General features: G+C 38.2%; 3 protein-coding genes across 4 annotated transcripts; all 3 read right to left on the bottom strand.

The window, feature by feature from the left end:
- Nucleotides 1-3,740: 3,740 nt before the first annotated feature.
- LOC115367485 (cell wall integrity and stress response component 3-like) lies at nt 3,741-8,312 on the bottom strand. Of its 2 annotated transcripts, XM_030063266.1 has the most exons (4): nt 7,666-8,312; nt 7,100-7,258; nt 5,797-5,882; nt 3,741-4,093 (listed from the first exon to the last, which is right to left on the bottom strand). In XM_030063266.1, exons 1-3 carry the CDS (start codon nt 8,221-8,223, stop codon nt 5,832-5,834), a joined length of 768 nt encoding a protein of 255 aa, XP_029919126.1. In that variant the 5' UTR covers nt 8,224-8,312; the 3' UTR covers nt 3,741-4,093; nt 5,797-5,831. The 2 variants fall into 2 exon arrangements, with proteins under 2 accessions (XP_029919126.1, XP_029919125.1); XM_030063265.1 differs by lacking the exon at nt 5,797-5,882.
- A 473-nt stretch (nt 8,313-8,785) lies between these two features.
- Nucleotides 8,786-12,908, bottom strand: LOC115367320 (ABC transporter H family member 4-like). The gene is made up of 6 exons (XM_030062991.1): nt 12,822-12,908; nt 11,970-12,154; nt 9,497-9,579; nt 9,244-9,383; nt 8,990-9,128; nt 8,786-8,954 (listed from the first exon to the last, which is right to left on the bottom strand). The coding sequence occupies exons 1-6, from the start codon at nt 12,883-12,885 to the stop codon at nt 8,786-8,788; spliced, it is 780 nt and encodes a 259-aa protein (XP_029918851.1). The 5' UTR covers nt 12,886-12,908.
- A 1,718-nt stretch (nt 12,909-14,626) lies between these two features.
- Nucleotides 14,627-18,535, bottom strand: LOC115367492 (uncharacterized). Its single transcript, XM_030063278.1, has 5 exons — nt 18,426-18,535; nt 17,527-17,711; nt 15,156-15,238; nt 14,903-15,042; nt 14,627-14,787 (listed from the first exon to the last, which is right to left on the bottom strand). Exons 1-5 carry the CDS (start codon nt 18,487-18,489, stop codon nt 14,651-14,653), a joined length of 609 nt encoding a protein of 202 aa, XP_029919138.1. The 5' UTR covers nt 18,490-18,535; the 3' UTR covers nt 14,627-14,650.
- Nucleotides 18,536-22,622: the final 4,087 nt, after the last annotated feature.

The raw sequence follows: 22,622 nt of genomic DNA, 5'->3' as shown, positions 1-22,622 counted from the left end.
TGTCTATTCAGTGTCTGGATGTTCATGATAATATTGTGATTGTGATTCTTCAGAAATCACCAGGATTTCCCTCTTACTAAATCCAACAGCAGAAGAAAAAAATAGTTTTCAGTTTTATTCTCATAAATTTGTGACTTTTTCAAGTTTTTATCTCATAAAGTTGTGAGTTGTTCTCTCATAAATTTACCAGTTTAATCTCAAAATTTAGATTTTTTTCTGAACCCCCCACCTCCAGCTCTTTAACTTTCAACAACATAGCCCTCAAGATTTAGACATATAAAACAACTTGAACACAGATTTATAAAACATACTTACAAAATAAGCCTATTCAAATCATTTTTTATTCAAATTTTTACTTGTTTATTCAACTACACTTTTGCAACCCTATTAGCAACATCTCTCAACCATTAACACAACAAATAGAAATCCTTTGTTAACAATAGACCCTTTTCACAGCAGCTATTTTGGCATGAATTAGCAGGGTAAACACAGGGTATACACCAAAGATTAATTAAGGTTCTGTTCCATTAAAGTGGAGCAGAGCCTTTCCTGTGAACCAGCATGCACAATAGCAGGTTTCTGGCTCTGTTAGACTACACTTGCTACATATGACTGCAATCAGCAGAATTTGATCCTGGTTTCTAAGAGGTACTAATTGTTTTAAAAGGCCTCATTCTCTATAGGTTTGTTGCCAGTTTTTTTCTATTCAGTGGACACACTTAAGATGCTGCGTCCATTTAATTTACAAAACTACTTAAACCACTTCAAACTACTTTGTACCATTCTAGAATTCCCACACTATAATTTACGCACATAAGTGAGTCATAATGATAAGTAACAAAGAAACTCAAGAGAGTCTGATAGTCACAAATGTTTTTGAGTAAATGTTTTTGGTTTCTCACATCAAGAAATAGTTACATTTATGTGTCTTAGAAATGGGTTTAAACAAAGCTGGGGTTAATAAGATAGCTTTTGTTGGCCTCTGTAGTAGTCTATTATGAAGTGTTCCTATAACTTTAAAAGAACCTATTCATTAAAATTATCACCACTTTTCACCTTTTGGGTCCTGTCTTCCTTCCTGATCTAATTTCATGTGAGTCAGAGTCATTATGATTAAACTGACACATTTGATCTTTAGGAGTGGAATCAGCGTCACGTGTGGTAGGTAGGAGAATGTGGACCCAAAAGCAGGAGCTAAGGCAGGTTTTATTGAAAACAACAAAATATTTAATAATAACTCAAAACACTCAACAAACACAAAATGACCCACCAATAGCCTTTCCTGGAACCACAGTCAACTCCTTTCAGGAGTTGACTCTGTTGACAAAAATATTTCATAATAACTCAGAACACTAGCAATACGAACTGGAACTTCGCACATGAACTGGGAGTTTGTTCTACCGGAGATACAGGGTTAGCCCTGGGAGGCAGAGACCAGCACACCCTCGGGAATTCTGCGTGGCAACACCACAGAAGACACAGAAGACGTAAGAGAGGGCTGCAAGCCAGGCTAAAGGCTAGCCCCTATAAACCAGCAATACCAAGCCTCCTCCTTGCAAACACCCGGCCACTCAGCGATAACATTTCTGCTTTATTTGACAGTCACAGTAGAGAGAGACAGAAAAGTCAGGGGAGAGAGAGGGGGCAACATGCAGCAAATGGCCTGAGGTCAGACCCCAACCCAGGAAGCTGCCATCAGGACTTAGCCTTAGCAAGTGGTAAGCGCACTACCAGGTGAGCAACTGGGGTGCCTCCTATGGGCCTTTTTTTGCTGGAGGACAGTCTCTTCTATCTCCTCGCATCAGTGCTGCAATTAACACCACCTTCTACCTCAGCCTTAACCCAAATGAATCTAGCTAAATGAATCTTGCTTGCCCTAAGGAGGAATGTGTACACTATCATGATGTGTCCTGGAGAACCCTTGACAGGGCATAACAGTAGACAGCATTAAAGGACATGAGAGTGGATGCTGCTGCATGTGTTTAAATTACACCACCATACTCTAGCACTGAAGGAAAGATTGCTTCCACAATTTTCTGTCTACACGACAGGGAAACACAATTTTTTTCTGTCTAAAAAGCCAAACCTCTCTCTTAGATTTTTAGTGATGACTCAATGCATGGTTTAAAAGTGAATTTATCATCAATCCAAATACCTACATACAGTATTTATAAAATGGGACTCTTTCAGTAACTATACTGTTCAAAGTGAGGATTGTGAAAATACTGTAGTCAGTGTCTTTGGCTCTGGAGAGCAGCATACATTTTGTTTTATAGGCATTTAATACAAGTTTAAGATGTATAAGTGCATCTTGCAAAGCACTGAAAGAAAGTTGCAGGTTTTCAGTTGCTGATTTTATAGAGTTAGTTAGCCCAACAGTATAAAATGATATCATCGGCATAAAGGTTGATCTTACAGGTTTGCAAACACAAGACTAAATCATTTACATTAATAGTGAACAGAACCGGTTGTAAGACTGAATCTTGTGGGACACCTTTTGTTATTGGTCTGATCTGATCTTACATTGCCAACCTACACTGTTGTCTGTCAGAGAGGTAATTGCTGAACCATCCACATGCATTAGGATCGATGTCTACACTTGATAATCTATGCAAGAGGAGGTAATGGTCAACTGTATCAAAGGCTATTGATAAATCAAAAAGAGCAGTATCCTCTCCATCATTGATTGTCAACTAATGTATTGACATGCATTTAATATCTTTCAGGCTTATTTATTAATTGAGAAAATGAAACAGATGAATGTCAACCCTTTTATTATTAAATAGTATTTGCCTTCTCTAACAAATTGCATCGTTAACAACATCCTCTCTGGCCTCAAAGTCATCAGCAGAGGCTCTCGCCAAGGTTGTGTGAGCTCACCAGTACTGTTTACACTGTACACAAATGAGAGTGTGAGCAAACACTTGCATAACTATGTAATCAAATTTTCTGATGGTATTGCTATTCTCAGCTTACTGGATAGAGGCAGAAATACATCATCTTGCCATTCTAGGATAGACATCTTTGTACACTGGTGATGACCGGATTTTGAATGTTAAGAAAACTGAAGAGAAGGTGTTTCATCAGTGATGACACTGCTGTCGATCAGGTGTGCTCTTACTTGTATCTTGGTATCCACATTCATAATATGTTTACTTTCAATCCTATGTTAACAGTATGTTCTAAACTACAGCAGAGGTTAACTTTTTAAGAAGGCTCAGGCTGCAAGGTGTTAACCAGAGAGTTATGCTCTTGTTCCACCATGCTGTTTTGGAGAGCCTAATCAGTTATAGGACACAGGCATGGTGTGATAACCTCTCTATTCATCTAAGCTCTCTTGCCTGGTACAGAATGCAATGAAGTTCATAATGAAGAAAGATCACCGGTTCATTGTGTTGATATGTGAGCAGCCTGTGCTCAAAGGTGCACAAAGAATATTGGCTGACCGGTCCCATATCTTCTACTTTGAGTAGGAGAATGTCCAAGACACACTCATCACTTAGCATCTTTGTTCCGGGAGTTAAAAAACAAACCTTTTGAAATAAAGTCTGTAAATATCCCTCTGTGTGAATATCACAAATTACAAAATGTTCCTAAAATCCTACAGAGGAACATCTAATGAATAAATGAAGCCAAAAAGCAAAAGAATGACAATGTGTTTTTATTTATCAAAATTCAAGGGCTTATTACAGAATAATGACACTTGTTGCAATAAATGCAGTGTACACCTGCATGTGAACTGTTAAATCTGTCTTTATTACTTGGCATTTCATTATTACATGCTAAAGACATCATAAATTTGGCAAAATTCATCAGCATTTTGTATTAAATAATTACAGTACGGATACCGATTTCATTGATCTGTATAGATGTGTATTTACTGTATATTGACAGAATCATATGAAATATGAGACGAAAAGTATCAAACCGAAATATGACAAACAATAAAAACAGCAGTATAATAAATAACATATATTGTGATTTTGTTCATTCATCAATAGATTTAAAATATGCTATGTACATTGTACAGTGGTGTTTTCGCTGTTGATGGAGTCCAGCTTTTTCTACCAGTCATTCGCTGATTACAGGCTGCCTGGAAGGACAACAACAAATCTGATTAAACCATGTGAACTGGATAATGCACATGGATATTTTCACAGTGGCAATAAGGGTAAGGTCATGACACATTTCAAAACAGAAAAAAATGATAACATTATAAACCTTAAATGCCATTTAAGCATAAAGTTTAATCTAATTCCAGGTGCAAAATATATTAATCGCTTTATTGTTAAAGGGCAGTTTCCCAGGTAGAGATTTGATTAAAACAGAACTAGGACTTAATGCAGAATAGCTAATGCTAGCTGAAAAGTGACTTTACAAAACACATCTTAACTTCTTCCTTCTGGACCCTGCAGTCCTTAATCATTCCTGCTAATTTTCAGGTCTTTTTTTTTTTTTTTTTTTTGTTAATTTGCTAAATTTTGAATGAAATCAAACAAATTTGCTCAGAGGGTTCACTTAAAAAGTCAGTGACACTCATAAATCCTGGACTGGACTGGTAAAGCCCAGAATTGTGTGCAAGTGGAGGAAAGACGGATGCTGTTTGTCCTTTGACAAACAGCAGGAATCTTAAGTTCAACCTGCTGCCTTGGAGGTTCAATTCAAACCCTCTTTTAAGTCAGCACCAACACTTATCATTGACCTGGAAATCAGATCATTTAAATCTGGATTAAGTTAAATCTGGAACTACTTCAGTCCATGATCCAGAGACTGGAATAAAGTTATTCCAGTTTAAAAGGGCATAGTAGTCTGTGACTAGGCTTAATCTCTGTCTGGAAAACAGTCCCTCAGTGACCTAACATGAACCATCTGTAACACTGAACTGGACATAATTGGTTATTTTTTGGTCTTAAAATAACTAAAACAATGTTGTTAACGCACTGATCTTCAAGCACCCTTTGAAACACTGCAATGTTTCAGGAGACTTCCCAACATGTGATATTATATTACTGCAATATGCTACAAGAGGTTCTACAATACATAGTATGACTCACCATGACTGGCTTTTGTTCATCATTGTCAGATTAGTATTTAAAGAGTGACATTAGTCACAACCCAACTCAGCCACTCAAATAAGATAAAAAACATATTAGGTAAAAGGTTATCTTTACATCTCACTGGTCCTCTAGTGTGCTGGTATTCAAGGGAATACATACATTTTCTTTGTGAGAACTGACACTGTCAATGGAATCATTTTATATGACAAAAAAGTCACTGCCATCACCTGTTTTCTTTGTTTGGTGCGTTAAAACTGGGTGAACAGAGGAAAATGGCTTGCTGCGCTCAAAGAAAGGGAATTCTTCACAATTTCACTTTATGGTTCAGTTTTACTGTCATGCCCAAATGCCCTCATCAGTGAGCAGGTTACACTTTGTCTGACAAACCATTACATAACCAGTGGCTGTGACAAACCACCACTGGTTGTGCAATTCCTTTGACTGAAATGTTAGTGCATGTCATTTTCTCTTATTCAGTATGTGAAAAGGTCCTGGGACGGCTCTACCATGGTGGCATGGGGTGGCAGCTATCTATCTATGCATCTATCTCTTACCACCCATTAGCCCCCAGTGATTGTTTGCATATATATATATACGTGTGTGTGTGTGTGTGTGTGTGTGTGTGTGTGTGTGTGTGTATAACACTGCACACTACTGTTAGACATCAAAAATGCACAACATATCCTAAGATGTGAGAATTTCAAGTTTAAAATATTAAAGACCATAAGAAATTGAGTACCTGTCACCACATGTCTTCCATTCATCCAAAGAATCTCAGGGGTTTACTGCATAGAAGCCTGTTCTGTTCTTTTTGGGTGTGTCCCCCTGTTGAAAGCATTGTGAGAGGGTAACATTCAAACTTTAAAAAAAATCCACTTTAAAATATTAGTGTGGTCAGTGCCAAATTTCCTACTGTGCCAAATGAACATCCAGAAATACAATAGCCTTTTCAAAGAAGACTGAGAAGACTAATATTACCAGAAGAAAACCTTTGAGATATCACCAGATACTTGATTGTTTTGTAATTTGAAAAATATCGGGTGCGGTCGGTTTAAATATTTGCACTTGTTTGAAGTATAAATTTTATGCTTGGCTGAAATACTGGTGAACACCTACATGATTTGTTATCAAGTAAGTTACTGTAGGATTATGATAGAGCCATTGTCGAAATGCACATTGGGACAGACCATAGTAGCGAGCTTAGAGGCAGACTTACAGCTCTCTTGTTTAATGTATTTGAACCTGTGGTGGTAACTCCTAATGATACAAGAGGCTGATTGGCTACATGAAAAATATTTTATATCATTATTTTCTATGCTAAGATATAGAGATATGTGCAAGGTGTGTACACCTCCTCAAGGGCAATTTTGTCAACAGCCTAAATGAAAATTACCTCCTGAAATAGTAGTAAAATAGTCCCTTAACAATACACTGTTTTGGCTAGCATCCAGGCCCATTTCACTAAGCTTATACTGCCATAGAGCAATTTAAAGCCAAGTGTAGTTACAGGTATTAATATGATTATATGAATCCTCAGAGAAATTCAGTGAAACTCAAACAAAAAAACAGCATATGAAATATCAACACATGATACTCAGCCTTGCAGTGGCTGTAGTCTTTTAGAGGTTGTTATTCTTTGATATTTGAAACATAAGCTTAATATGTCACTGATCATCCCCGATATCTTACTGGGTAGAACATGTACCACACATGCAGAAAAGGCTAAGCTCTTTTCTGCATGTGAACCCCTCTCTTTCCTGTCTCTCTCCACTGTCACTGTCAAATATAGCAGAAATGCCAAAAAAAAAAAAAAAAAATCTTTCATGGTCCAATAATCAGGTTTAGCACAAATCTAGCTGTCTTAACTTGATTTCTCTCATTTCCTTACCCAGAATAAGGAAGGTAGTGTTGTAGTTTACATGACATTTGAGATAGCAGATAACTGCCTGTACATGGTGAGTAACCCAATTAGTAAAGTACATGCACTCATGTGTCATTGCACGTGATATACATGCACAAAAAAGTAGATATGTCACACTTACAACGATGACTGGGGTTGACGGTGGTTTCTTTTCCACCGGGGATTGCGGAGAGTACACTGGCAGAGATTCCTGGGGAGGTTGTTTATTCTGATTATAATATGGATCTTCAGTGGTATCCATGTAATCTTTCTCTGGTCTCTTACAGCACCAACGGACCACCTGAAACACAATATCATCAGATAAGATAAATTTTCAATGTACAGATCTTGTTTTTGTTAGTTCTGTTTCAGTCTTAAATGAGACATTATCAGAGCCAGTTATTCTCTTAAAGGCACACTCCTTGCTTTTCATACTGGATGTAAAGCCATCTTTGAGGCAAACAGTACAGACACATTGTTGCTTTGGTTTTCAACTCAGGAACAAGCAACCCTATTGGCTGTCTTTATGCTTTCCTACCTCATCCGCAGCTGTGGTGGAGAATTTAGATTATGGGGGTGCTCTTGTTCCATATAACCGAATATAGGAGTGTGCCAGTTTGGTACATTATATTGGGATGGGCAGTGAAAGCTATAGAATAAAACAAAAACATTAAAGAACATTTTCAGCCAACACGCTTGATCACTCACCATCATGATAAAGATGATTATGAGCAGCAACAAGATGACGGCAGCTAATACTAAAAGAGCAATGCCCCATCCAGGTACCCAGTCGTTGGTGCTGCTGCCGCCACTGCCACCACTGCCACCACTGCCAGATGTTGATGGATAAAGAGGGGCTTGAGTTACAGTACCATGCCGGTCTGTTGTCATTGTATGTTTGTCATTTATGGTAGTAGTTTGTGTTGCTGCTGTTGGGTTAGGTGTGGGATCTCCTCTTCCATCGGTTGTGTAAATATCACTACCATTTCTCTTTGAACTGTCCTTGGTGGGTGAAGCCAGTGGGGTTTCAATAGTTGTTCTGCTTGAAAATGAGGAAGACACTGGAACTGTAGAAACTGTTGTGTCAATAAATACAGGATCTGAGGTTGAGGTTGTAGGTTTTGGGGTGGTAGTTGTAGTTGTGGGTGTTGTGGTTGTAGTTGTGGGTGTTGTGGTTTTGGTAGTTGTTGGCTTTACGGTTGTGTTACTTGGGGTTGTTGTGGTTGTGGTAGTTGCAGGCATTGTGGTTGGAGTAGTTGTCGGCATTGTGACTGTGGTAGCTTTGGGTGTTGTGGTTGTGGTAGTTTTTGGCACTGTGGTTGTGGTAGTTAGGAGTGTTGTGGTAGTTGGGAGTGTTGTGGTAGTCATGGGTGTTGTAGTAGTTGGGAGTGTTGTGGTAGTCATGGGTGTTGTGGTAGTTGGGAGTGTTGTGGTAGTCATGGGTGTTGTGGTAGTTGGGAGTGTTGTGGTTGTCATTGGTTTTGTGGTTGTTGATGTAGTTGTGGGGATTGTGGCTGTGGTAATAATGGGTGTTGTGGTGGTGGTTGTGGTTATGGGTATTGTGGTTGTGGTAGTCATGGGTGTTGTTGTTGTTGTTGTAGTTGTGGGTATTATGGTTGTGGTAGTTATGGGGGTTGTGGTTGTTGTAGTTGTGGGTATTATGGTTGTGGTAGTTATGGGTGTTGTGGTTATGGTTGTTGTAGTTGTGGGTATTATGGTTGTGGTAGTTATGGGTGTTGTGGTTATGGTTGTTGTAGTTGTGGGTTTTATGGTTGTGGTAGTCGTGGGTGTTGTGGTTGTGGTGGTTGTCGTGGGTATTGTGGTTGTGCTAGTCATGGGTGTTGTGGTTGTGGTGGTTGTCATGGGTATTATGGTTGTGGTAGTCATGGGTGTTGTGGTTGTGGATGTAGTTGTGGTGGTTGTAGTTGTGGGCATTATAGTTGTGGTAGTAATGGGTGTTGTGGTTGTGGTTGTTGTCGTTGTAGTAGTTGTGGGCTCTGGGGTTGTAGTAGTTGTAGGTGTTGTAGCTGGCGCTCTAGTTGTGGTTGTAGTAGTTGGCACTGTAGTTGTTGTAGGATCTATAGTAGTGGTAGCAGTGGTTGTTGTGGTGGTGGTGGTAGCAGGTGTAGTAACGACGACTTTGAACCCTTGATCTCGTACTGGTGGTGATTCTGAAGAAAAAAGGAAGTAATTAAAAATATTGTTAAATATTGATTATACAAGTAGAATAATATATATTCCCATGGAGAAAAAAATGGGACTTATGTATTCAAAAATTGTCCTAACTTTTTGTGTAATCCAAGTTCAGCTCAAGAGTTTGGGGTGTATAATTTTTTATATTTTCAAGAAAGATTGCAAGGACAATGAAATGATTGATTGAAGTTGTGTGGAAGACGACAGTTGCATTCGCGATTACTGATCCAGGTCTGTGAAGGAAAGAAATGAGGACAAAGCAGAAGTAATAAACAACTTAATTTTCCATTGTTGATATATTATAATACACCAGGTTGTGAAATCAACAATATTTAGGATCTCATACTTGAAAGTCATTGCTGCAACACCTCCATAGAAGACATATGTTGGACATATACAGATGTCATGGCAGTTGTAGATGACGTTAAGCTGCAGAATCAAAGACAAAAAAAAAAGGTTTCTAGTATGACTACTTTGAGTAAAACAGAAACTGAAGCATGCTGAGTCATTGTTATTGTCATTTACGACCTGAAAGGTGTATCATTACATACTCAGTGATTACTGACACTTACTGATTACTGACACCAATTACAAACATGTTGGGGTGCAACAATACAAGGTAATAACCAAATGTATTTACTGATTTGACCAGCCACATCCATAAAATCAGAATTAAAATCCCTGATAACAGACACACTGATCATTTGAGTATGATTTTTATGAAATGATTTTTTTCCTTCCCTTTCATTTGATTGAAGAGACAATTAACCCATTTTGAAAAATGTGATATTATTTCATATTATTATTCATATATTATACCTTAACACTTGGCTGTTATGTAGGAGTGGTGTGTAGTGGCTCTATCTTCCTCTCAGTGACTGTGTTTACATGGTCTTTAGTATCCCGGTTTTGAGGCTTATCCCGGCTTTGAGCATATCCGGGATATGATGTTTACATGGAACACAGAGAAACCCGGTTATCCATATCCCTGTATACATGATAAATACCAGTAACCCGTTTTCTGATCACTGCATCCTATCTGCGCAGGCGCGTGTTGCGTCTTTTACGTCTTTTATTTACAACAGATTGAGCGGGAAGCGTGGTGTATTTATTACCGGTATATTTAGAAGTAAGCCAAACATGAGACCTCTGGGGCTTCTAGCGGGCTTAGCGTTAGTAAATACTCAGTAGTGCTTCTTCAATATTTTCCACCACGACCTAACTTGTTCAGCGGTGTGAGGTGGAAAACCAGCGTCATGTAGCTTGTCCACAGCAGGTCGGCATTTCTGTGTCTCCTGCCATCTAAACAGGAATGGCGCTTTTCCGCTAGCACCTACTCAGCTCGACTCAGCTCCACTCGGCTCGGCTCTACTCGGTACGACCGAAACCGAGGCGAGCCGAGTAGGTGCTAGTGGAAAAGCGCCAGTGGTTATGTTGAGTTCTTACATTATTTTCAGGCAAATTTCAGTCTCTTCATCGCTCCAAAAATGGGAAGCTCTCATTGCCGCCATGTTGCTTGTTTATCTGGTGCGTCACTCTGGCGCCTGCGCATACGGTGGGCAGCCGTCAGAAACCGGAATAAAGTGTATACATGCTCCAGTATCCCGGCTTCTATCGGAGTACTCCAGGTAGCAAAACCAGGTTTCTTGAAACCGGGATAAGGTCATAACCCGGTTTCTGAATTCGGGATATGGTGTTTAAATGCACAAACACAAAAACGGGATACTTAAAAAACCCGATCAAAACCGGGATACTAAAGACCATGTAAACACAGTCACAGTCATTGTTACTGAGTGCTGGATACAGGCTGGATGCTCCAAATGCTAACTGTTAGCCTCCTGCCACTGAGGTGGACTTCCCTCTGGCTACTGTAACATTCGTGAAATAACTGCCTTAATCCACTCTCTCCAAAACTACAATGCATATACAATTAGCAAGCACACACCCAAATCACTTTTATAACTGTATTTTTCCCGTTAGCAACATCGATCAAGGTCCGGTCATTTCTGAACTTTCTGTATCACTCCACACCAGAGTAGCAGAAGCTAACATAGAGACAGAAGTAGATTTTTTTGGGTTTGCTATTATTTGTTTTGTGTGTGTATGTTGGAGGACAAAAATATCAACGTGTCCAACACAATGGCAGGAGGCTAACAGTTAGCATTTGTAGAATAAAGCCAGTATTCAAAACTCAGTGCCAATGAGAGGAAGATAGCACAACTACTGTCCTACGGAACAGCTAGAGGGTGAAAAAAGGGTGAAGTGTCCCTTTAATTTTGTGTTTACATGACTTTTAATGCTCTTCTTTTTCACCTCTTTACATAGCTTGTATACTTGTTGTGGTGGGTTTGCATCCAAACTATGTAGAATTTAGATTCATTCCTAAGCAATTCCAGAATTGATTTGAAAATCTGATAGCATTGTGAAAAACATGGACATGGCACGATTTCCAACAAACAGTAAAAACTGTTCTTTATGCACCTAATATTAAGTTGAGAAATTACTTTTTCAAATCTACATGTAAATTTTGTTTTTATGGACTTAACGTTAGGCAATGTGAAACGCAAAAGTATTAGTAAAGAATAGTAAAGAATTAGCTGGAAAAAAAAAAAAACTTATAACCAACCTGAATCAATCACCAAGAAGTCTGATGCCTATGCAGTATCACTGGCTGGACTTCTAAATAAATCATTTGGTAGTTTGCCGATACATTTATTTATATTTTGTTCATTTGCTTTTTTTGTTCATTTGCATTTTGAAAGAAATCAAGTGAATTTGCACAGGCTTCAAAGGGTCACAATAAGAATTATGAATCTTACCAAGTCATTAACGTCTTTATACATGGCCTGATATTCTTCAGATGCAGGGTTGTGCAGTGCAGGGGTGAAGGCTCTGTTGGTGATCTCCATAGCCAGAAAATATGCCTTGGTCTCTGCAGGAGAGCCACTTTTCTGACTTAAAAATGAATTGCCACACTCTGGAACTGACTGGCCATATAGAGAGCCTGCAATTACCAGTGTGACATATGAGCTGTTAGAGAGACAACTGACAGAACAATATTCATCTCACATCTCATCTCACACTCATGTTTCCAGAGCAGAGTCTGGGGTTCCTCTCAATGCTTTGAGGACGTTTCCATAAATGCATTCAATGTGAAAATAGAAGACTGATTGTTTAATGAGCCTCATATTGGAGGAATTTGTAAAGGTTGCAAACCTCCACTGAAATGAAAAAGGCTCCCCAAAATGGGACATTGTAGAGGTCAAGGAAAATCTGAAGCCGTTGTTTCCAGATTGCATGTGACCATAACAGGCACAAATCTGGAGTATTTATTTATTTATGTATGTATTTTAAGAAAAATGGGTAAAATTATACCTCAAGCAGGATCTTCAGACACTTGCTCAGTTGAAGTTACAGTATCTCATAAATATTGCTGGTTTGGAGCAGCATGTAAGATGAATAGTCTTAAAACCAAATTTTTGAACAAGACCACTTTGAAAGAATCACCCAAATATGACTATTTATTTCAGTATAGCAGTATACTTTTGTGTTTTTAAGCATCCATCTTCATTTTAGGATTACAATAACTACCAGTAGCCCTGCTATAAGCTGCAGATTCACCAAAGATTTTATTCTTTCCAGTCTACTATAAATATGTGCATGTTTCTTACCTGAAATTGAAAAAATCACTAAGCACAGCGTGTTGGTCCTCAGCCATCTCAGTTGTTGTGCCATCTTAATTAGAAGCTGGTGAAATGTTGTCTGCAAGTAGCAAATGTCCAGCAGCTTGATATTGCTTTGCGGGTATATCCTTGTTTGATTACATAAAAGGTCTTATAGTCTTCTATCTCAAGGGTTTTATTCATTCAGGTTGCGTATGGGCAGGGATAAGAGGCTTGCCCGGAAATGAATCACACCTCTTTGAAACCAGCTCCCATTCAAATATTATAAAGGCACATTTGCTTCATCTACAAACTCACTATTTACTTTGGTGGTTCAGTCAGCTGAAATTAGATCTTTGGTTGAGTAAACTTTGTCTAACAATTATTATCTTAGTTTAAGTGTAAAAATAGCGGTATGCTGTATGTCTCATTGTCAAGCTTTCTTGTCAAACACATTGCCTTGGGAGATCACCAATCTGACAAAATGGTTGTGAAATGTGCACACATAATAACTTGACAATGGTAAGACCTATCAGCTGCCAGTGTCCTTGTCAGATTGTGTCTTACTAATAGTAAAGCCTTATAGTTGTATAGCAGCGTTGTCAAGAGATAACACCTTGATAAATCATCCTGTGCTTGAAGTACAATTTCACCAACAAATCTCTCCATTATCTTATTCTATTATTCTTCATTATCTCCTGGTCAAAAGCTTCATTTAACATAAATATATCATTATTCAGTAAAATATTTTAACCAAACTAAATGTATCAATGCAATCCAGCAAATTCAAACAATTAAAGGAGTGAAATCAGTTTAAAACTTGATGGAGCTATTTGAATCACCCACTTTAAAAATGTGTGCATGTTTTACCTGTGGGTGTGTGTTCCTCACATGAATTATGAAAGAGGGGACAATTTAACCTAACAGAGGAAATGATACGGCTCTTATGCAATCAAATTAATCAAAACAAAAGCACAGGGTCTGCCTTGGGTGAATATAATACGATCTTGTGCCCTCAAAGTAATAGTTCAGCCATTTTGAAAAATGTGATATTATTTCACTTCCACCCCCTCCCCGTTCTGTAGGACAGTGGTGGCTCTATCTTCCTCTCATTGTTACTGAGTGCTGGATACTGGATACCCCCCAGCTAAACACCTTGATCCAGCCACTGGGATGGAAATTTGAAATGGTGAAAATTAAGTATTCATTTTATTGTCACACCATATGTAATGCAGGACCATGTGTGGGGAAAGAAAGACATAAATTACCCAAAAGTGACAGAGAAGATCCGTAATAATAACAAGGTCACAGTCAGTGGCAAATCTTTCTGGGACTCAGTTGTCTGAGTGCCTGTCTTTATTAGCAATCAAGCACGAAAATATGAGTTGAAGTGTTTGTGTAAGCAAAAATACAGCTTTATTCAGTGAGACAAAGAAATATTAAAGCACTTATATCCTCAGTTTTGTATATTCTAACTAATGCAAAGCTGATTGGTCTATACTATGTAATATATTGTAATATAAACAATTACTGGCCACAAAATACTTTAGATAGTATGTGGTCATACTATCTAACAAGAAGGACAGAGCATCAATGATTAATTCTGCAGTCTTTGACAAGCCAAGGCCAGTGCACAGAACTGAGTATTAGACTTCCCTCTCCTCTGTGCACAACAGATTATAAATTCCACATATATATTACTTAAATATAACCCTAAGCATATAGGATTATAATAGTTAAACCTTTAGCATGAGGCACATTACAAAAACAGGTTCACCAGCAATATAAATGTGGTATCCTGCAGGTCAGTTGCTTCTGAGGTCAAATGCTGTAAGTGGTCATTTTCCATCACACAATACACAGGTTTCAATACAGGTTTTAATACAGTGATCTTTAGTAGTGGTAGCAGTGCTTGTTGTGCTGGTGGTAACTGGTGTAGTGGGTACGAAGCTTTCCACTCGGATCGGTGGTGTTTCTGAAGAAATAAAGAAAGCAATTAAAAACACTGTTAAATATTGATTGTACAAGTAGAAAATAAATATTGCCATTTAGGTAAAAACGGGAATTAAGAATTTAAAATTTGCTCTCACTTTGCGTGTAATCCAAGTTCAGCTTGAGAGTTTGGGGTGTATAGTTTTTCATATTTTCAAGAAAGACTGCAAGGACGATGAATTGATTGATTGAAGTTGTGTGGAAGACGACAGTTGCATTCGCGATTACTGATCCAGGTCTGTGGAGGAAAGAAATGAGGACAAAGCAGAAGTAATAAACGACTTAATTTTCCATTGGTGATATATTATAACACACCAGGTTGTGAAATCAACAATATTTCAGATCTCATACCTGAAAGTCATTGCTGCAACACCTCCATAGAAGACATATGTTGGACATGCACTGATGTCAGGACAATTGTAGATGATGTTAAGCTGCAGAACCAAAGACAGAAAAAAAGTTTCTAGTATGACTACTTTGAGTAAAACACAAATCACAGCATGCTAACTCATTGTTATTGTCATTTCCAACATGTAAGGTGTATCATTTTGTATTTACTGCCCTTCATTGAGTATATGTTGGGGCAGGAGAATACAAGGTACAGTATATTAGACCATCCAATGGCATACAACCAGAGCTGAAAACACTGATAACAGACACACTGATCATTTCAATACAATTACTGCAATTTAACTTTTTTCTTCCCTTTCAGTTGATTAAAGAGACACTTAGTCCGTTTTGAAAAATGTGATATTATTTTATATTGTTATTCATATATTATATCTTAACCCTCTAGCTGTTGTGTAGGACAGTAGTGGCTCTATGTTCCTCTCATTGTTACTGAGTGCTGGATACTGGCTGGATGCGCCACATGCTAACTGTTAGCCTCCTGCCATTCAGAATTTCCATGGGTTTTTTCCCCACAAATTTGTGAGTTTTTTTTCTTGCAATTGACCACTTTAATCTCAGATAATATTGATTGTTTTTTTTCTCTCCCTACAGTGGCCCTAATACGCCCTCATACAAATTACTTCAATAGGCCATATTCACATGGCGGCCATTTTCCTGTGACGTCATGCTCAGGGTGGGAAGCTTAACTTCTCTAATCATGTTGTACTGCTGTGTTCCAGGTTGTGTCTTCAGTAAATGTAGAGAATCTGGCAAAACGTTATCATTTCACCTCTCCCGGGTTGATCAGCGACTGAAAAAACGATGGCTAGTGAAAATGTGGACTGATATTGGGCCATCTTTCAGAGTAAAACAATGTGTTTGATCACCCATTAGCTACTGCTACACAACAGTCAACCACTTCCTAGCTAATGCTACTGTTTGATAGCTTCACATGATATGATAGATAAGATGTAAATTATTATGAAATATGAATAATAGTATTGGACACGTTTTTTAAAGTCCAGTTGCTAAAGCTTGAAATGAAATTCTATGTTCAACCGAGCAGAAGGTCACATGATGTTCCTGAGGTGAGCAGCAGGACAGCTAACGCTACACTGCTAACGCTACACTGCTAATGTTACACTGCCAACGCTACACTGCTAACGTTACACTGCTAACACTACACTGCTAACGTTACACTGCTAACACTACACTGCTAATGTTACACTGCTAACATTTCACTGCTAATATTACACTGCTAATGCTACTGCACATTCACAGGGTTTTACTTCCAACTTGAGCTCATGGACTTAAAAAGACATGAATCCAAGGTGTTGGTTGATACTTCAAAATTCATTTATGCATTTCATATTGAATCATGTAACGCTGTCAAATTGTAATGTTAGCTGGAAACAGCTGAATGCTAATGTCACCTTCTGTCTAACAGTAGCTAAAGGATTATCAAATATGTTGTTTTAGCTTGAAATATGGCCTGATTTCTCCTTGGATTTTCACTGACTTTTGTCTTTTCAGTTCCTGGCAGACTCCAGGCTCTGGGGGCTGAGCAGCCTGTGTGACAGCCAGGGACCGGGAAGATCCTCTTTACACACATTAGTCGAAGAAAGCTTCAAAATCCTGCAAACCTCCAAAACACCAAAGTAAAAATAAATAAATAAAGTTTGATTGTGGTTTTGACAGATTGGTTGATGAATGTGACTGTTAGTGCTGCTTGATGGAGGGAACTGATAAAGGTCTTTGTAAAGTGATAAATGGGGAATTGCGTCAATACTTGCGTCAAGACTGCCATGGCCTGCTGCTGATGTATGTCATTTGGAAAAATGTATTGTGTTCATTGCAATACCAGTGACACTCACCTCTGTCTCTCATGTGACCCTTAGAAGCCCAGAGGCTTTGCATCACTCTCTTAACAAAAGCATGTTATTTCTTTCTTCTTTTTAATTATTTTCTTTTTTTTTCAGGTTTTCTTTTTGTTAAAGTTTTCCCCCTGTGTTTTTGAATGAGAATTTGCTTATGCCTGAAGGGGTTAAGTGCTTGTGAAAGGCCTTTCATGAACATTTAATCGTAAGAAGTGTGATCTAGCATCAGTGATCAGAATATTAAATATATCATTGTTTTCTTGTAAAGTTTTGAAATATTTTTTGCTAGGGGGTGCTATTTGCTCATTGCCTTTTTCCCATGTTTTTGAAGGAAATCATGTGAATTTGCACGGGTTTCAAAGGGTCACAATGCATTTTGTTTCCACTGTGGTTTTAGTGTTAGCATTGGTAATTAGCATTTTGGCAAAGTTATAGCATATAATTATAAATCTTACCAAGTCATTAACTTCTTTATACATGGCCTGATATTCTTCAGATGCAGGGTTGTGCAGTGCAGGGGTGAAGGCTCTGTTGGTGATCTCCATAGCCAGAAAATACGCCTTGCTCTCTGCAGGAGAGCCACTTTTCTGACTTAAGAATGAATTGCCACGCTCTGGAACTGACTGGCCATATAGAGAGCCTGCAATTACCAGTGTGACATATGAGCTGTTAGAGAGACAACTGACAGAACAATATTCATCTCATACACTCATGTTTCCAGAGCAGAGTCTGGGGTTCCAGTACATCTTGGTGACACCTGGTTGTTCAGTCATAAATGATGCTGAACATGGAAACAGACAAGTGACAGACAAGTTAGTCTCAATGCTTTGAGGATGTTTCCATAAATGCATTCAATGTGAACATAGAAGAGGAAGGAGGAATTTGTAAAGTTTGCAAACCTCCACTGAAATGAAAAAGGCTCCCCAAAATGGGACATTGTAGAGGTCAAGGAAAATCTGAAGCCATTGTTTCCAGATTGCATGTGACCATAACAGGAACAAATCTGGAGTATTTATTTATTTATGTATGTATTTTAAGAAAAATGGGTAAAATTATACCTCAAGCAGGATCTTCAGACACTTGCTCAGTTGAAGTTACAGTATCTCTTAAATATTGCTAGTTTGGAGCAGCATGTAAGGTGAATAGTCTTAAAACCAAACTTTTGAACAAGACCACTTTGAAAGAATCACCCAAATATGACTATTTATTTCAGTATAGCAGTACACTTTTGTGTTTTTAAGCATCCATCTTCATTTTAGGATTACAATAACTACCAGTAGCCCTGCTATAAGCTGCAGATTCACCAAAGATTTTATTCTTTCCAGTCTACTATAAATATGTGCATGTTTCTTACCTGAAATTGAAAAAATCACTAAGCACAGCGTGTTGGTCCTCAGCCATCTCAGTTGATGTGCCATCTTAATTAGAAGCTGGTGAAATGTTGTGTGCAAGTAGCAAATGTCCAGCAGCTTGATATTGCTTTGTGGGTATTTCCTTGTCTGATTACATAAAAGGTCTTATAGTCTTCTATCTCAAGGGTTTTATTCATTCAGATTAAGTATGGGCAGGGATAAGAGGCTTGCCTGGAAATGAATCACACCTCTTCTAAGTCAAACCCCATTCACATATTATAAAGGCACATTTGCCTTTGCTATAAATTGACAATAAATTGACAGTGGTAGGACCTAACAGCTGCCAGTGTCCTTGTCAGATTGTGTCTTACTAATAGTAAAGCCTTATAGTTGTATAGCAGCGTTGTCAATCGATAACAGCTTGATAACTCATCCTGTGCTTGAAGTACAATTTCACCAACAAATCTCTCCATTACTCCTTATCAAAAGCTTCATTTAATATTAATACATCTTCTAACACACACAATTACCACAAATTAACACTCACTTTAAAAAAGTGTGTGCATGTTTTACCTGTGGGTGTGTGTTCCTCACATGAATTCTGAAAGAGGGGACAACTTAACCTAACAAAGGAAATGATATGGATCTTATGCAATCAAATTAATCAAAACAAAAGCACAAGGTCTGCCTTGGTTGGATATAATATCATCTTTTGACCTTAAAGGCTCAGCCCATGCTGTACACTTTTCCAGGGTTTTAGTTTAACTGTTGATATCCCTGCAAGATGTATTTGTGGTTTTGAGTATCTGCTAAATATAGCAGACCAGGTAGCTCCTCTCTCTTGGGTTCTCCCAGAGCTCTGGCCCAATAGTAGCCTATGTGTCTGCACACCCGGAGACTGCAGATTCAGACCCGCAGTTCGCGACAGTGCCACCTACAGGACGACTGTAAAACTGCACTGCGGTCCTGGACCCGCATTTCTAGACCTCTTGTTTTTTCGCGACAGTGCCACCTACTGGACGACAGCAAAACTGCAAGAATTTCCCTTGGAGATCACTAAAGGAGACTGATTCTGATTCTGATGAAGCTAAAAGTCTCCCTTCTAAGAACAGCTTGATGGTTTATTACACCTGTTATGAATACTGGGTGCAGGGATATCTGCTGGGACCGCTCTACCCTGGACAGCAACTCCTATCAGAGAGCAGACTGGACACAGAGATTTTCTTTCTCCCTTTATATAGAAAGCTTCGGGCATTACAGGATAATGCAGCTCTGTAAGTGGTTAATCTGTGAGCAGGACAAAGAAAATATTCATATTCTTGGATGTGACTTCTCCCGCCGTCTCCTCAGTGTAAACATTTAGGACCTAAAAAGTGCTGCCTACGGTAAGTGCCTGACTAAAAATGGAAAGGACCCGTGCCGTCCAAAAAAATGCCTGAACAAATGTAATAAACATATATACTTAAACCACTCAAAAATAGGGAATTTGTAACAACACCTTCAATTCTAACAGTTTAAATGTTAGTGCATGCCAATACTACACTGGTTGAACGTTTATCATACCAAAATGCTACATACTAACAACTGATTAAAGGTATGGTAGGTAAATAAGTTTTATCACACCCAAATATGTATTTTGTACACATTTATATGTAGCATTCACACATGCGCTTCAACCGGTAGCAGCAAAGTCTGGTACCGGTCTGAGTTTTTACTCAACTTTTACTTTATTTTTGTTGGATGGATACTTCTGTGGGGAGAGGAGTTTGTTCAGGAGGAACTTTTTTCATTGAAAACAGAGTAAGTGTGGAGGATGCCACCCTGATCCAGCTGAGATGGAGAGGTGTTTTTGTGGTTGCCGTGCTGGTGCAAAGGTAAAGGCTTGGAAGTGGAGATGTAGGCCCTTTCTGCTGTCAGTCACCATGGGATTATTCTCCATATCATAACAATACACATCATTTAAGCAATAAGCCCCGAGAAGCAGTGGGTTACAGTGATTTTACAACGGCTGAGGGGCATTCTAAGGCATGACGCGCAGCGGAGTGCCTCAAGGGGCTTATTGCTTTCATAAAACGGTTACCCTACATATAGCCCATAAAATAACCACACAAGAAAATCAATCAATAAATCAACAATTTATTGGTAATAATGTAACAATAAAATTAAGAACTATTCATTCTTCCACCAAGCAAGATAGAGTGAATGGTTGCCAAGCAACACAGACGCTAAGATTGCTTTTTCATCTAGCGCCATCATCATGTCACATCAGGCTATTTGGCCTCGTTAATGTTGAATTTCCATTAATAGTGCAATTGTTAAAATAGTGTTCAATTATGTTTGGACTCCTCTTTGCAGGAACTGTGACGCGCTTTTCGCGACAGGTGCGTTTTTGTGCAGACGTACACTGTAATAAATTACCAGCATTTCACAATAATTAACAGTATTATTTTACAGTAATTTGTTGTAATTAAGTTCCCCTGTAATATCCCAATGAATACCTGTAAAAACTACAGTATCCTTGGATTTTACACCATTTAACTGTTATTTTACAGTAAAATCCTGCAAATCAAAACACCCCTGTTATATCACAACAAAGTCTGTAATATCACAGCAACTGAATAGATGATTGTGTCATCGGCATAGAGACAAATAGTACCATTCATCTCTATGCCGATGACACAATCATCTATTCAGTTGTCCCTTCTGCTGATCTAGCTCTTACACACCTACAGTCTGATTTTCTTATTATAGAGCGATCCCTAATTGATCTTAAATTACTTAACCCCAAAAAGACAAAATTCATGTTATTTACTAGATTGTTATCTCCTTTACCATTAAATAGTGCTATTTTAACAGCTAACGGAACTCCTATTGAAAGAGTTTCCAGTTACAAATACCTGGGCATTTGGATGGATGATAAGTTGTCTTTAAAAACTCACGTTTCTGAACTAACAAAAAACCTAAAGGCAAAACTATCATTCTTTTATCGTAATAGAGCTTGTTTTACTTTGAAATGCAGAAAACAGCTTGTTCAAGCCACCTTTTTACCAGTTTTAGACTATGGTGATGTAATCTATATGCATGCTACTCTCTCGAAATTGAAGCCTCTTGATGCAGTTTATCACTCTGCCCTTCGTTTTGTCACAGGTGATGGGTTTAGAACTCATCACTGTGTTCTTTATGACAAAACTGGATTGTCATCTTTAACTGCAGGGAGAGAGCAGCATTGCTTGATTTTCATTTACAAGGCCTTACTTGATGTTTTACTTGTGTATCTTACCAGTTTAATTTCACTTAGAACTAGTAACTTGCACACTCGTTCACAAGAGATTTTGATTTTAAACATTCCTAATGTAAGGACAGAATTAGGGAAGACTGCATTTCAATTTTATGCTCCTCAGAAGTGGAATGACTTGCAGAATGTCCTGGGTCTAGATCACTTGATTTCTTTAGATTGCTTCAAAAGCTTATTGTTCAATCTTCTGCAACCGGTTTGTAATTGTGATTTATGATATTATGTATGTTTTATTGTAATTGTAATCAGGGCATCATTGGAAAAGAGAGCTTGCTCTCAACTGACCTTCCCTGAATAAATAAGGGAAATAATAATAATAATAACACAGTAAAAAAAATGCAAGGACTTCACAGCATTCAACAGTATTATTACAGTGAAATTTTGTATTCAAATATTCCCTGGTAAGTCATCCATGGTATTTTAAATGATATTAGCACTGTTAGCTAACTAGCTAACGTTAGCTAGCTGTAGCATTTGCCCGTGTGATCTGATATAGGCTAGCTAACGCTAGCTAGCTAATGTTAGCGTTTGCTATTTACCACAGCCGATCTTATTATTTAAATGTGAATACCTAAATACTGTACATTATGCTTTTACTGAACTGTTGAGTGTGTATATGATAAGATTATGAAGGATGATGACTCAGCTTGTTAAATGCTGCCTGCAATACATAAGTCTATTTCAAACTGAAACTATCTTTGCTTATTAACAGGTTCTTCTTGGGCATCAATCCTGAAAGAGGCTCAAAGACCAGGAAGCGACAACAATGAACCCTCATATGAGCACCTTTTGAGGAAACTAATTGACTTTGAGTGGGCATCATAGGTTTTTTTTGTTTGTTTGTTTGTTTTGCTGCAGCAGTTGTCAGGCTCAGTTTTGAGTAGTTCTTTTTGTACTTTTTTTT

Source organism: Myripristis murdjan, chromosome 11, assembly GCF_902150065.1.
Source record: "Myripristis murdjan chromosome 11, fMyrMur1.1, whole genome shotgun sequence".
Taxonomy (NCBI): Eukaryota; Metazoa; Chordata; class Actinopteri; order Holocentriformes; family Holocentridae; genus Myripristis; species Myripristis murdjan.
This window is presented reverse-complemented; position numbering and strand designations above follow the sequence as displayed.

Bases quoted from the DNA above. Each gene is read 5' to 3' on its own strand.
- LOC115367320 (XM_030062991.1), bottom strand. From the start codon at position 12,885: ATGGCACAACAACTGAGATGGCTGAGGACCAACACGCTGTGCTTAGTG. The intron at 12,155-12,821 runs GTAAGAAACATG...TGGTAATTGCAG, and splicing joins AGTGATTTTTTCAATTTCAG to GCTCTCTATATGGCCAGTCA. The intron at 8,955-8,989 runs GCCAGCTACAAC...CTACAACCCCAG, and splicing joins ACTACAACCACAACTAGAGC to AGCCCACAACTACTACAACG.
- LOC115367492 (XM_030063278.1), bottom strand. From the start codon at position 18,489: ATGGCACATCAACTGAGATGGCTGAGGACCAACACGCTGTGCTTAGTG. The intron at 17,712-18,425 runs GTAAGAAACATG...TGGTAATTGCAG, and splicing joins AGTGATTTTTTCAATTTCAG to GCTCTCTATATGGCCAGTCA. The intron at 14,788-14,902 runs GTGAGAGCAAAT...TTATTTCTTCAG, and splicing joins GAACTTGGATTACACGCAAA to AAACACCACCGATCCGAGTG.
- LOC115367485 (XM_030063265.1), bottom strand. From the start codon at position 8,223: ATGCCGACAACTACTCCAACCACAATGCCTGCAACTACCACAACCACA. The intron at 7,259-7,665 runs GTGAGTGATCAA...ATTGTGTTTCAG, and splicing joins TAATCATCTTTATCATGATG to GTGGTCCGTTGGTGCTGTAA. The intron at 4,094-7,099 runs GTAAGTGTGACA...TTGTCCTTCCAG, and splicing joins CGTCAACCCCAGTCATCGTT to GCAGCCTGTAATCAGCGAAT.